The 15,607-nt window shown below is 43.5% G+C and overlaps 1 protein-coding gene across 3 annotated transcripts in view; it reads right to left on the bottom strand.

Annotated features, from left to right (window-relative positions):
- The window catches only part of atp8a1 (ATPase phospholipid transporting 8A1), a 522,190-nt gene that overhangs the window by 400,886 nt on the left and 105,697 nt on the right, over positions 1-15,607 (bottom strand). For all 3 annotated transcript variants that reach the window (XM_068036156.1, XM_068036147.1, XM_068036163.1), the window contains exon 2: positions 4,405-4,519. In XM_068036156.1, coding sequence (XP_067892257.1) covers positions 4,405-4,519 — 115 coding nt within the window. The remainder of the gene's footprint in view (positions 1-4,404; positions 4,520-15,607) is intronic.

Raw genomic sequence — 15,607 nt, 5'->3', positions numbered from 1 at the left:
CAGACACATGTCCTTCCGCCAAACACACCTGCGCTGACCATCAAGCACCCGTCCAATCTAATCCCATTTTCCAGCACTTGGCCTGTAGCCTTGCATGCTATGGTGTTTCAAGTGCTCATCTAAATACTCCTTAAATGTTGTGAGGGTTGCTGCCTCTATCACCCCTTCAGGCAGTGCGTTCCAGATTCCAACCACCCTCTGGGTGAAAACATTTTTCCTCAAATCCCCTCTAAACCTCCTGCCCCTTACCTTAAATCTATGCCCCCTGGTTATTGATCCCTCCGCTAAGGGGAAAAGTTTCTTCCTATCTATCCTATCAATGCCCCTCATAATTTTGTATACCTCAATCAGGTCCCCCCCTCAGCCTTCTCAGCTCCAAGTAAAACAACCCTAGCCTATCTAGTCTCTCTTTATAACTGAAATGCTCCAGCCCAGACAACATTCTGGTGAATCTCCTCTGTACCCTCTCCAGTGCAATCACATCCTTCCTATAGTGTGGTGACCAGAACTGTACACAGTACTCCAGCTGTGGCCTAACTAGCGATTTATACAGCACTAACATAATCTCCCTGCTCTTGCATTCTATGCCTTGGCTAATAAAGGCAAGTATCCCGCATGCCTTCCTAACCACATTATCTACCTGTGCTGCTGCCTTCAGTGATCTATGGACAAGCACCCCAAGTCCCTCTGACCCTCTGCACTCCCTAGGGACCTACCATCCATTGTATATTCCCTTTCCTTGTTAGTCCTCCCAAACTGCATCACCTCACACTTCTCAAGATTAAATTCCATCTGCCACTGCTCCGCCCATCTTACCAGCCCAATTATATCGTCCTGAGGAGGCTTTCTGTCTCACTATTTACGACACCAATTTTCATGTTGTCTGCGAACTTACCGATCATACCTCCTAGATTCACATCTAAATCATTAATGTACACTACAAACAGTAAGGGTCCCAGCATCGATCCCTGCAGTACACCACTGGTCACAGGCCTCCATTCGCAAAACAACCCTCGACCATCACCCTCTGCTTCCTGTCACTAAGCCAATTTTGGATCCAATTTGCCAAATTACCCTGGATCCCACAGGCTCTTACCTTCTTAACCAATCTCCCATGCGGGACCTTATCAAAAGCCTTACTGAAGTCCATGTAGACTACATCAACTGCTTTACCCTCATCTACACATCTAGTCACCCCTCAAAAATGCAATCAAATTTGTTAGACACGATCTCCCCCTGACAAAGCCAAGCTGACTATCCCTAATTAATCCCTGCCTCTCCAAGTGAAAATTAATCCTGTCTCAGAATTTTTTCCAATAATTTCCCTACCACTGATGTTAGACCCACAGGCCTATAATTACCTGGTTTATCCCTGCTACCCTTCTTGAACAATGGTACCACATTTGCTGTCCTCCAGTGTTCTGGTACTTCTCCTGTGGCCAGAGGGGATTTGAAAGTTTGTCAGAGCCCCTGCTACCTCCTCCCTTGCCTCACATAGCAGCCTGGGATACATCTCATCTGGGCCTGGGGATTTATCCACTTTTAAGCTCGCTAATATAGCTAATACCTCCTCCTTTTCAATGCTAATTGGATCAAGTATATTCCCCTCCCTGATCTCTACACCTACATCGACCCTCTCCAGAGTGAGCCCAGCTGAAAAGTAATCATTTAAAACCTCACCCATGTCCTCTGGCTCCACACACAGATTGCCTCTTTGATTCCTAATGGGCCCCACTTTTTCCCTGGTTATCCTCTTGCCCTTAATATACTTATAAAATGCCTTGGGATTTTCCTTTATCTTGTCTGCCAATGATTTTTCATGCTCCCTCTTTGCTCTCTTAATTACTTTTTTTTTTTTTTAAGTACCCCCCTACACTTTCTATACTCCTCTAGGACCTCTGCTGTTTTCAGCACTCTGAATCTGCCATAAGCCTCCTTTTTTTCCTTATCCAATCCTCCACATCCCTTGACTTCCAAGGTTCCCTTCACTTGTTGGTCCTACTCTTCACCTTTACAGAAACATGTTGGACCTGAACCCTCACTATTTCCTTTCTGAATGACTCCCACTGGTCTGATGTAGACTTTCCTATAAGAAGCTGCTCCCAGTTCACTTTGGCCAGATTCTGTTTCATCATATTGAAATCTGCCTTCCCCCAATTCAGTACTTTTATTTCCGGTCCCTCTATGTCCTTTTCCATAACTACCTTAAATCTTTCAAAGTTATGGTCACTATCCCCGAAATGCTCCCCCACTGCCACTTCTACCACTTGTCCGGCTTCATTCCCTAGGATTAAGTCCATTACTGCTCCTCTTCTTGTAGGACTCCCCACGTGCTGGCTCGAAGCTCTCCTGAATGCACATGAGAATTCCACCCCCTTTAAGACTTTTGCACTAATACTATCCCCTCTAATATAGGGGAAGTTGAAATCCCCTATTATTTTTGTACCACCCTGAGATTTGCCTACATATCTGCTCCTCTATCTCTCCCTGACTGTTTTGAGGCCTGTAGTACACTCCCAGCCAAGTGATTGCCCCCATTTTGTTTTTAAGTTCTACCCATATGGTCTCATTAGAGGAACCTTCTAAGATATCATCTCTCCTTACTGCAGTAATTGTCTCTTTAATCAACAGTGCAATGTCACCTGCTCTTTTACCCCCTCCCCCATCACGTCTGAAGATTCTATACCCTGGGATATTAAGCTGTCAGTCCTGCCCTTCCCTCAGCCATATCTCAATGATAGCAATATCATATTCCCATGTGTTAATCAATGCCCTCAATTCATCTGCCTTACTAGCAAGACTCCTTGCATTAAAATAGATACAATCCAGCCTTGCATTATTTGCTTAAGCCTTAACAGATCTACATTTACTCTGTCATCTGGACTGACTTAGCTTCACATTTATATTTGATTGTACATCACCCCTACTGTGCTTCCACTGTGTATCCCATTCCCCTGCCAAATTAGTTTAAACTCCCCACCAACAGCACTAGCAAACCTCCCAGCAACGATGCTGGTCCCGTTCCGGTTCAGGTGCAACCCGTCCATTTTATACAGATCCCATTTTCATCAGAAACAGGCCCAGTGATCCAGGAAACTAAAGCCCTCCCTTCCTGCACCATCTCTTCAGCCATGCATTCAGCTGCTCTAACCTCCTATTCCTAAACTCACTAGCCCGTGGCACCGGAAGAAACCCACAGAATCCAACCTTAGAGGTCCTACTTTTTAATCTGCCACCTTGCTCCCTAAATTCTTTTTGCAGGACCTCACCCCTCTTTCTACCTAAGTTATTGATACCAACGTGGACCACGACCTCCAGCTGTGCACCCTCACCCTCCAGAATACCCTGTAACCACTCGGTGATATCCATGACCCTTGCACCAGGGAGGCAACATACCATCCTGGAATCACGTCTGCGACCACTTCAAATTGTTGCTGGGAAGAGAAGGCCTGTTCCAAGGAATCGCCAGGCCCCTGGCCGGAAAGACATTTTTGCATATTAGCAGACAGTGTTAGAACAAAGGAGCTATCCCCTGCTCCCATACAATGCACAGAACAGACCCGGTCTAACCCGTCGGTCACATGACCACCCTGCTGGCCAACTTGGGGAATTTTAAATTGTCGAGACAGTGTTTGAACTGGAGGTGGTGGTTTTGCTCCTGGATTGAGAAGATCTCTCTCCTGTCTCCCATCTCTTTCTCACCAACTTCGGAATCCACTGAAGACACATGAACCCCAAGAGAGAAAAGTCTCCTACAGTGAACAAGGTTTAAGAATAATACAGAGCCTCAACAAAAAGCAAGATCTACCTACAAGCAAGGACTATACAGTGAGCTTGAAGACCCGTAACCAAAAACTCTCCAAATATTGCCTCAAACTTATCCACTTTATTTCTTCTGCTCTTTTCTGTCTCTATTTGCATGCATCACGTACGCATACTAGCATGGGCACGCCGCATATCAGTAGGCGTCAACCGAGTTAGAGTTTAAGTTTTAATAAAATTTCACCTTTCTTCTTTAAACCTAAGAAAGCCTGTTTGTGCTCATTTCTTTACCTTAGAATTGGAAAGCGGTGAACCAGGATTCACCAAGGGGGAGCAAAAAAGTTTTAAATAAATAATAAACCCAGTAACAGTAAGACCAGGTGAAGGCTGAAAGGGAACCCTACAACTCTCTCTTGCCTGGTCGTAACAATAGTTATTAAACAACGTTAGAGGTTAACAATGGGCATGGAATTCTTTATATAAATGTGATAATGCAATTAATATGCCACATTAATACTGTACATGAAGGACAATGAGTGCTCTCAAGTATGCCGGAGGAGTGGGGTGGGTGGTGTGGTGTGGTAAAAGCAAACAAGATCAAAATCAGATTTTCAACCGAAAACTAATTAAAATTATTCCCACCTGACATGATTGCTACAAAATTTTGTTAGCTGAGGTCGGTTAATAAATATTGTTCTCATATCCTCCTGATCAGCCAATGAGGTTTTTTCTGAGGCATCATCAGTTTTCTCATAACCTGTAGAAGAACAAACCAAATATAAATGGCAATAAAGCAGGAAAGAGACAGGGACATGGTCTATATGGTCCTAATCAAATCAGAAAATTTCAAAAGCTATTAATGGGATAAAACCACCTTTCTTCAATGCAGATTTTTTCAATAACATTAAAACATGTATACTGCAAATCTGATTTTTTTTTTAAACCTTCTCCATGTTTCAGACAAGTGTAGATCCCCGTTCCTTGTTAACAGATATAATGCTCAATTTTAATTACAGCATAGATAAGGTGGAAGTAAAGCTAATATGCTCCAAATCTTTGAAAACAATGCGACTAGAAGACACAAATACAGAGTTCAACAGCCTGAGGTTAAAAAAAAAAGCATTTTCCTTCATGATAGTGGACAGGTGGAACAGCTTCCCAGACAAATCAACTAATTCAGAGTCAATCAGCACTTTTAAAAAGGAGCTGAACAAATTGAGAAAGGGATGTAAGGAGGGCAGGTGGGAGAAATTCACTAAAGTAGGTGGTCAACAGATAGTGTAGAAAGGAGTCCATCATGGAACAATCCTACATGGACTCTGGATTAAAGGTCTGTAAAGGAAACCTGACCTGAGCCCGAATGCCAGACCCAGAAGTGCGACCCGACCCGAACCCGACATATGTCATCAGGTCCCATCGGGGTCGGGTCGGGTAGCAGGCCTTTACATCAGTACATGGGTAAAGGCCTGCTACCCCGACAAGACCCCAACGGAACCTGACACGGGTCGGGTCGCACTTCCGGGTCCGGCATTCGGGCTCAGGTCAGGTTTCCTTTGCAGACCTTTACTCTGGATGAAACATACGAATTAGGAACAGGAGTTGGCCACTCGGCCCCTCAAGTCTGCTCCGCCATTTAATAAGATAATGGCTGATCTGATTGTAACCTCAGCTCCACATTCCCGTCTACGCTCAATAATCTTTCACCGCTTGCTTATCAAGAATCTATCTGCCTCTGCCTTAAAATTATTTAGAGACGTGGCTTCCACCGCCTTTTGAGGAAGGGAGTTCCAAAGACTCACGACCCTCAGAGAAAAAATTTCTCATCTGTCTTAAATGGGGGCTACCCCTTATTTTTAAATAGTAACCCCTAGTTCTAGATTCTTCCATAAGGGGAAACATCCTTTCCACGTCCACCCTGTCAAGACCACTCAGGATCTTATATCTTGCAATAAAGTCACTTCTTACTCTTCTAAACTCCAGCAGATACAAGCCTAGCCTGTCCAACCTTTCCTCATAAGACAACCCGCCCATTCTAGTTATGAGTCCAGTAAATCTCTTGGGCTGAATGGCTTTTCTTGTTCTCAATTTTCTTGACATTCTTAAAAAAAAATTATAAACTTTGTTTCTAAATGTAATTAACTTCCTGTTGATTAGGTTATGCAATATTGTGCATTGTGAACATCTGCAATACCCTTACATACTTTTTAACTAGGTACTTTCTTGAATTTGACAAATTTGTGTTGTTTTCTTGTTTTTTCTTTTAAGATTTCCTCGCAACTTGCATTGAACTGCTTAGGATACTTTTAATGTTCCTCTGCAGAGACAGGGCAGATCAAGCAAAGACCATAGAAACACAGTTCCAGCCAAAGGCTGTGAGATCAACTTGCTGCAAAGAATTTAAAAGGTGACCACCTCCAGACTTAACCACCAGAAATCTGCCAACACCTCAGCAAGTTCATGACTGCAAACATCCAGGTCTGCACCTTTGAAAAGCCTTTCCACCCAAGATTATTCAATAGGTTTCTGTGAACCATGAACTCTTACATCACTTGGAACTTAATGCCATCTTGCCCTTTCCCTTCTATCTATTCATCTATGTGTGCGCGCGTTGGGTCCATGAATGGGCGAGTAGGTGAATGTTGTGAACAATTTAGGTTTTGTTGTTAAATAAAAATTTAACCTTCCTTTTTTTAAAACCTACGAGAAAACCTGTTTGTCTGTTTATTTGACCCTAAAAGAAAAATCAATGCTTTGCCGAACACCTCCATTCAGTTCACAAGCGTGAACCCAAGCTTCCGATCATCTGCCATTTTAATTCTCCGCCCCACTCCCATTCTGACCTCTGTCTCAGCCTCCGATACTGTCCCAATCAAGCTCAACATAAGCTCGAGGAACAGCACCTGACCTTTCAATTAGGTACTTCCATCCTTCCAAACTCAGCATTGAGTACAGTTTCAGATCATAACCTTTGCCCCCATTTTTTCGGATGACAGCTGCTGGTGATGATTCTGCTATTCCTATTTACACCTCCTCTAAACCTATCTTTTGTTTCTTTACTTGTCCTATGACCATCTCATGTTTGCCATCATAATCCCTTTCATCATTTAATCTCTCCCGTCTTCCACCCCATTAAAAATCATATATTTTGTTCTTTCCCCTTTCCTTTGTACTTGCTTAAAATTTATTATATCTCTAGCTTTTTCCAGTTCTGACAAAAGTTCATTGACCTGAAACATCAACTCTGATCTCTCCACAGATGCTGCCTGATTTGCTGAGTATTTGCAGCATTTTGTTTTTATTTCAGATTTCAAGCGCCCACAGTATTTTGCTTCTGTAGTAAATAAAGGGGGCTGCTTCAATTGGAAACTGTGATGTTCTAATGTTGCAGGTGGATACTGTGCCAGAACATTAGCATCAGGTGAGGTCACTGCAACTTGGATTTTTGACGTACCGATTTCACATTCTATGACCATACATTGCTTCCCATGAGTGGGTACGGTCCCTTGACAAAGAAATAATGCTTCTTACAAACTCTTTGATTAAAAAAATAACCTCACCGAGGTGTTAATGCACGTGCACTTTTATCTTGTGTTTTCCCCGTGCTAATTACTAAAAACCACTTCCCTAAGTAAGCCTTCACTCCCTACGAACTGGAGTATGCCTTTCCATGCTTCAACAAATGTAACAAGTCCAAAGGACCAACTAAAATCCTTGTAAGTGTATTCCATTTACTGGATATAACAGATGCCCTTCTCTGATCTCAAATTCAGAAAACGGTACAACAAACATCACTTATGCAATGTGCTATCGTCAAATGCACCTTGTTACGACTGACCGCTCAAGACAAAGCCGCCAATTAAAATATATGATTCTGCTTGCGATGGGAGAAACGCATTGTCAATTCAATTCCATCCCTCCACAGATCGCCTAACATATCACTTTAAACTTTCCAAATTAAAGGAAGTCACAGCCAAATTGAACACTATATTAACCCCTGAATGACACGAACCAAACCAGGTATCTTTAGATCAACAAATAAACTGTTTATTAGAAAAACTAAACTCTTAAACACTATTAAGATATAAACAACCTTTAAAAAAAAATAAAGTCCTCGCAGATTTACGCTCCTGCCAAAGTGGAGCCTTCCAATGTAGAACAGTCCAAGGTTGCCTGAAGTCCTCTCAGCCGTCCGATGGGGGAAAAAAGTTTCTTCAATAGTAGGACAGTCAGTCATCAAGTTCAGTAGTTGAAGTGATGCTCTTCTTTTCCAGTGATGAATTCAACAATTACAGTTCAGTAGTTGAAGTAATTGGTTATTTTTCTTTTAAGAAATTAATCTGGCTTGACTTTTCAGAATTCGGAGAGTATAATAAATAGGGTTTAAACAGAGGGCGAGTTCTCCTATTTCCTTCTGTATAAGCTGGCAGACAGTCGGTGTCTGCCAAAAGCCAGTTTTTCAGCTAGTTTCAAAAATTAATCACAACATTGTATATTTAGCCTTAACCTCTGTGTGGCTGTATCCAAGGAAACTAGGATGCACATTTTTAAGCTCATTGGTTCCCACTCTGCATGGTTGTATCCAACGACAGCCAGAATGCACCTTCTCTCACTCCTAAGGCTTGCTTGTTCTTAAAACAGTACTGAGCCTTTGCTGACTTGAAGACACACTGCAGATTCCCCCCACGCCCCCCCCCCCAAAAAAGGATCATAACAGCCTTGATTTGAGGACAAGGTTTATGTCTATTTATGTGGGAGTTCTGATGATCTAACAAAGATTTCTAATTACAGTAAATATACAACTTGCACCAAGTTCTTTTATTTGTTCTGCTTAATAAAACATTCTAGTAGATTATAGCCTGAGGTGTGGTCTGGAAAATTGTTATTCTTTCACCTACCAAAGTGAAGGACATCACCTCACACAATATCATAATCTACAGTGTCTTGACACTGGGGGTTGTGTTCTACCTCTGGGTTTCACTACATTTATTGAAATATTATCCAGGTAAACTCAGTTCTGCTTACTATAGTGCCTACTAAGGACCCATGGAATGTAGCTAGTGATTATCTGATCATCACATTTCTGTTTGTAGAACCTTGCTGTGTGCAGGATGGCTGTTGTATTACCTGCCTCAAATGAGTGAGGACACTTCAAAAGTACTTCATTGGTTGTAAAGCATTTGGAACGTTGAGATTGTGAAAGGTGCCATATAATTACAAATCTTCCATTCCAAAAACATGTGGTGCTGGTCACTTTTGTGGAGCTAGACTAGTCTTTTTTAGTAAACAGCCTCTATCACACCTGATGCCAACTGTCACATTAACAGTTAGAAAGTAATAACATTTGAATCACTACTAGCTGTGACAAAGAACAAACAGTATTTTCTACTTCACAGAAAATCTCAACTGCTACTGTAAAGTTTCTGCTGCAATCCACTTGTTATTTTACTGTTGAATAAATTTGTCAGTTAAAATGCAGATGTTATTCTGCCACCTTCCAAAGAAAGGGATAATCGCAAGACCACATGATAAAACCAATTAAACTGACAAGAATTGTTTAATCATTACCTCAGTATGCTATGAATTTACCTAGATATCTGGGATATAGGTAATGAAGGCTTACCTACGAGAATAGTCGGATTGTGTTCTATAGCAAGTCCTTTCTCTAGTTCTTTATGTAATTTACCCCTTACCCACATCAACTTTGTTTTTAACTTCCAGTTGTTTCCAACATATATGATTACACCAATTTTCTTTGCCCCTTTCATCCTTCTGAACAGTCCATACCCTTGATGTTAAGACTTAACTGAAAGATAGGAAATTAATTTATTTCTGATCATAGATCCAACGGCCACAACAGCCTCCAGTTCTGGCCATTTATTTCTAATGCTTCTAATTTTAATATTCACTCACAAGTTAAAGTTAATTCAGTTCAATTAAGTTGCCTGTCTTTAAAAAAAAAAGCTAAAATGTACTGTGATTGGCCAGCATAAAGTCCTAAACTATTACCTAATACCATAGATTTATATTAGAATTCAACTATACTACTGCCTGTTGACCTACCACGTTCATCTACGATTACAATGGCCCTGTCCACCTGACCAGAGAAAGCTTCCTCAAGCAGTTCATTTGAGACACGGGGAGAGATGTGGACAGTCACAGCTGCAGGTTGCGTGGCAAAACGGATACAAAGAGGCCGGCCCCTCATGGGGATATCAGCTTTGGCTATTTTAGCCCAAAGCTCTGTTTCCCAGCCGGATGAAGCCGAAGCCCTCATTGCGATTGGAAACCTCACAAGGGTCGCCATACCATTTTGGATACTGTTGAGGGAGATGGCTCACCAGGGGAAGGCAGCAGTAGCCAGGTCCATGGCACCGTGGCTGGCTCTGCTGTTCCGAAGGGCGGGAAAAAGAGTGGAAGGGCTATAGTCGTAGGGGATTCGATTGTAAGGGGAGTAGATAGGCGGTTCTGTGGTCGAAAACGAGGCTCCCGAATGGTATGTTGCCTCCCAGGTGCACGGGTCAGGGACGTCTCAGATCGGCTGCAGAACATTCTAAAGGGGGAGGGTGAACAGCCAGTTGTCATTGTGCACATAGGCACTAATGATATAGGTAAAAAACGGGATGAGGTCCTACAAGCAGAGTTTAGGGAGTTAGGAGCCAAGTTAAAAAGTAGGACCTCAAAGGTAGTAATCTCAGGATTACTACCAGTGCCACGTGATAGTCAGAGTAAAAATGAAAGAATAGTCAGGATGAATGCGTGGCTTGAGAGATGGTGCAGGAAGGAGGGGTTCAGATTTTTGGGACATTGGGACCGGTTCTGGGGGAGGTGGGACTATTACAAATTGGATGGTCTACACCTGGGCCGGACTGGAACCAATGTCCTTGGAGGTGCTTTTGCTAACGCTGTTGGGGAGGGTTTAAACTAATGTGGCAGGGGGATGGGAACCAATTGAGGTCAGTTGACAGTAAGGAGGTAGTAACAAAAGCCTGTAAGGAACTAGATAATGAAGTCAGTGTGACTAAGGGGAAGAGCAGGCAGGGAGCAGATGATGAATATAAAGGGACTGGTGGTCTGAGGTGCATTTGTTTTAATGCAAGAAGTGTAGTTGGTAAGGCAGATGAACTTAGGGCTTGGATTGGTACCTGGGAGTATGATGTTATTGCTATTACTGAGACTTGGTTGAGGGAAGGGCATGATTGGCAACTAAATATCCCAGGATATCGATGCTTCAGGCGGGATAGAGAGGGAGGTAAAAGGGGTGGAGGAGTTGCATTACTGGTCAAAGAGGATATCACAGCTGTGCTGAAGGAGGGCACTATGGAGGACTCGAGCAGTGAGGCAATATGGACAGAACTCAGAAATAGGAAGGGTGCGGTAACAATGTTGGGGCTGTACTACAGGCCTCCCAACAGCGAGCGTGAGATAGAGGTACAAATATGTAAACAGATTATGGAAAGATGTAGGAGCAACAGGGTGGTGGTGATAGGAGATTTTAATTTTCCCAACATTGACTGGGATTCGCTTAGTGTTAGAGGTCCAGATGGAGCAGAATTTGTAAGGAGCATCCAGGAGGGTTTTCTAGAGCAGTATGTAAATAGTCCAACTCAGGAAGGGGCCATACTGGACCTGGTGTTGGGGAATGAGCCCGGCCAGGTTGTTGAAGTTTCAGTAGGGGACTACTTTGGGAATAGTGATCACAATTCCGTAAGCTTTAAAATACTCATGGACAAAGACGAGAGTGGTCCTAAAGGAAGAGTGCTAAATTGGGGGAAGGCCAACTATACCAAAATTCGGCAGGAGCTGGGAAATGTAGATTGGGAGCAGCTGTTTGAAGGTAAATCCACATGTGATATGTGGGAGGCTTTTAAAGAGAGGTTGATTAGCGTGCAGGAGAGACATGTTCCTGTGAAAATGAGGGATAGAAATGGCAAGATTAGGGAACCATGGATGACAGGTGAAATTGTGAGACTAGCTAAGAGGAAAAAGGAAGCATACATAAGGTCTAGGCGGCTGATGAAAGACGAAGCTTTGAAAGAATATCAGGAATGTAGGACCAATCTGAAACGAGGAATTAAGAGGGCTAAAAGGGGTCATGAAATATCTTTAGCAAACAGGGTTAAGGAAAATCCCAAAGCCTTTTATTCATATATAAGGAGAAAGAGGGTAACTAGAGAAAGGATTGGCCCACTAAAGGACAAAGGAGGAATGTTATGCTTGGACTCAGAGAAAATGGGTGAGATTCTAAACGAGTACTTTGCATCGGTATTCACCGAGGAGAGGGACATGACGGATGTTGAGGTTAGGAACAGATGTTTGATTACTCTAGGTCAAGTCGGCATAAGGAGGGAGGAAGTGTTGGGTATTCTAAAGGGCATTAAGGTGGACAAGTCCCCAGGTCCGGATGGGATCTATCCCAGGTTACTGAGGGAAGCGAGAGAGGAAATAGCTGGGGCCTTAACAGATATCTTTGCAGCATCCTTAAACACGGGTGAGGTCCCGGAGGACTGGAGAATTGCTAATGTTGTCCCCTTGTTTAAGAAGGGTAGCAGGGATAATCCAGGTAATTATAGACCGGTGAGCCTGACGTCAGTGGTAGGGAAGCTGCTGGAGAAGATACTGAGGGATAGGATCTATTCCCATTTGGAAGAAAATGGGCTCATCAGTGATAGGCAACATGGTTTTGTACAGGGAAGGTCATGTCTTACCAACTTAATAGAATTCTTTGAGGAAGTGACAAAGTTGATTGATGAGGGAAGGGCTGTCGATGTCATATACATGGACTTCAGTAAGGCGTTTGATAAGGTTCCCCATGGCAGGCTGATGGAGAAAGTGAAGGCGCTTGGGGTCCAAGGTGTACTAGCTCGATGGATAAAGAACTGGCTGGGCAACAGGAGACAGAGAGTAGCAGTAGAAGGGAGTTTCTCAAAATGGAGACGTGTGACCAGTGGTGTTCCACAGGGATCCGTGCTGGGACCACTGTTGTTTGTGATATACATTAATGATTTGGAGGAAAGTATAGGTGGACTGATTAGCAAATTTGCAGACGACACTAAGATTGGTGGAGTAGCAGATAGTGAAGGGGACTGTCAGAGAATACAGCAGAATATAGATAGATTGGAGAGTTGGGCAGAGAAATGGCAGATGGAGTTCAATCAGGGCAAATGCGAGGTGATGCATTTTGGAAGATCCAATTCAAGAGTGAACTATACAGTAAATGGAAAAGTCCTGGGGAAAATTGATGTCCAGAGAGATTTGGGTGTTCAGGTCCACTGTTCCCTGAAGGTGGCAACGCAGGTAAATAGAGTGGTCAAGAAGGCATACGGCATGCTTTCCTTCATCGGACGGGGCATTGAGTACAAGAGTTGGCAGGTCATGTTACAGTTGTATAGGACTTTGGTTCGGCCACATTTGGAATACTGCGTACAGTTCTGGTCGCCACATTATCAAAAGGATGTGGATGCTTTGGAGAGGGTGCAGAGGAGGTTCACCAGGATGTTGCCTGGTATGGAGGGCGCTAGCTATGAAGAGAGGTTGAGCAGATTAGGATTATTTTCATTAGAAAGACGGAGGTTGAGGGGGGACCTGATTGAGGTGTACAAAATCATGAGAGGTATAGACAGGGTGGATAGCAAGAGGCTTTTTCCCAGAGTGGGGGTTTCAATTACTAGAGGACACGAGTTCAAAGTGAAAGGGGAAAAGTTTAGGGGGGATATGCGTGGAAAGTTCTTTACGCAGAGGGTGGTGGGCACCTGGAACGCATTGCCAGCGGAGGTGGTAGATGCGGGCACGATGGATTCTTTTAAGATGTATCTAGACAGATACATGAATGGGCAGGAAGAAAAGAGATACAGAACCTTAGAAAATAGGCGACATGTTTAGAGAGAGGATCTGGATCGGCGCAGGCTTGGAGGGCCGAAGGGCCTGTTCCTGTGCTGTAATTATCTTTGTTCTTTGTTCTTTGTTCTATTTGTTGAAAAGTCTCTTGAAACCATGCTCAATGATGTCAGCTGGCAGGTATGGGGACATTGGTGCAGTGGATATGGTACTGGACTAACAATCCAGAGGCCCCAAGTTATGCTCTGGGGACATGGATTCAAATCTCACCACAGCAGCTGGGGAAATTTAAAATCAATTAACTCATAAAAGCTGGAATTAAAAGCTGGTCTCGGTAGTGCTGACCATGAAACTACTGGATTGTTGTAAAAACTAATCTGGTTTACTGATGTCCTTTAGGGTGTTACGAGTGCTTCATTTTTTGTTAAATTTTGAAGTTCCATAGATGCTAAACTTTGTGTTTTTTTCTAAAAAGAGGTCATCAGAATGTCTTTTGGACTTGGGTTGTAAACAACTGTTACAGGAAGGCACCGGTTTTCAGATAAATACCCAGCAGGGTGCATTTCTGACTTGGGGAAGATGTTTATGGAGAAGTGACAGGTAAAGATTTATAGGAGACTTGACTCCTGATATGTTATTGGCTGCACTTTGAACAGGCAGTTGAGATATAGTCGACGGTTCTAAAAGGAGTTAAAGAATCAACCTGCCAAGGACAAACCACAACTCAGCCTTTTCCAGCTCTTTGAAAAGCCTGCCAGTTTTTCCATCTCTTGAAAGAAGCCCTGAGAAGCAAGTGTAAGAAACAGACAGAAACTGTTGCCACATTTCTCCTGAAAGAGCTGCCCAAATTGATCTTCAGTGTCACCTGAAAAGAACTCTTCGAGGAAGATCCCAGTGACAGCCATCTATGCGCATTTGGGAGGCCAAACCAAAACAAAGGACATCTGATAGTTGTAAGGGACTTGCCCTGGGAATCCTCAAAATTGACTCCAATCCCATGACGTCTCACAGCTGATGAATCAGTACTGCTCCAAATTCAACACCAGTTAGTAGAAGCACTGAGGGTATCAAGGGCACAGAATGTACTCTTGGATGGAGGACTTCAACGTCCATCACCAAGATGGGTCGGTAGCACTACTACTGACTGAGCTGGCAGAGTCCTGAAGGACATAGGTGCTAGACTGGGCAGGTGGTGGGGAAATCAACAAGAGGTAAAAACCTGCTTGACTTCGCCCTCGCCAATCTTTTGCAGATGAATCTGTCCATGACAGAACCAGTAGGAGTGACTAACACACAAGTCCTTGTGAAGATGAAGGCCCGCCTTCCAACCGAGGATATCATCTATCGTGTTGTGTGGTACTACCACCATGCTAAATGGGATAGATTCAGAACAGATTTAACAGCTCCACAATTGATAGTTTTTGGGCTTCCATGAGATGCTGTGGATCATCAGGAGCAGAACTGCATTCAGCCACAATCTGTAACCTAAGGCCCAGCATATCCCCCACTCTACCATTATCATTAAGCCAGGGTACCAACCCTGGTTCAATGAAGAGTGCAGGAGAGCATGCCAGGAGCAGCCAACCTGGTGAAGATACAATACAGCACTACATGCATGTTAAACAATGGAAACAGCAGGACATTCTTCTGGGGAAGGGTGAACAGCCAGAGGTCATGGTCCACATTGGTACCAATGAGATGGGTAAGAAGGCGGATGAGGTCCTGAAAGCAGATTTTAGGGAGCTAGGAAGATTAAAAAGCAAAACCCCAAAAGCAGTAATCTCAGGATTACTCCCAGTCTCACATGCAGGTGAGCATAGGAATAGAAGAATTGAGCGATCGAACACGTGGCTGGAGAACTGGTATAGGAGGGAGGGCATCAGATTTCTAAGACATTGGGACTGGTTCTGGGGCAGGTGGGACCTGGACAAGATGGATGGGGCTGCATCTTAGCAGCACTGGGACGAATATCCTCGCAGGGAGATTTGCTCGTGCTGTTGAGGAGGGTTCA

The sequence above is a fragment of the Heterodontus francisci genome, chromosome 1, assembly GCF_036365525.1.
Source record: "Heterodontus francisci isolate sHetFra1 chromosome 1, sHetFra1.hap1, whole genome shotgun sequence".
Classification (NCBI taxonomy): Eukaryota; Metazoa; Chordata; class Chondrichthyes; order Heterodontiformes; family Heterodontidae; genus Heterodontus; species Heterodontus francisci.
This window is presented reverse-complemented; position numbering and strand designations above follow the sequence as displayed.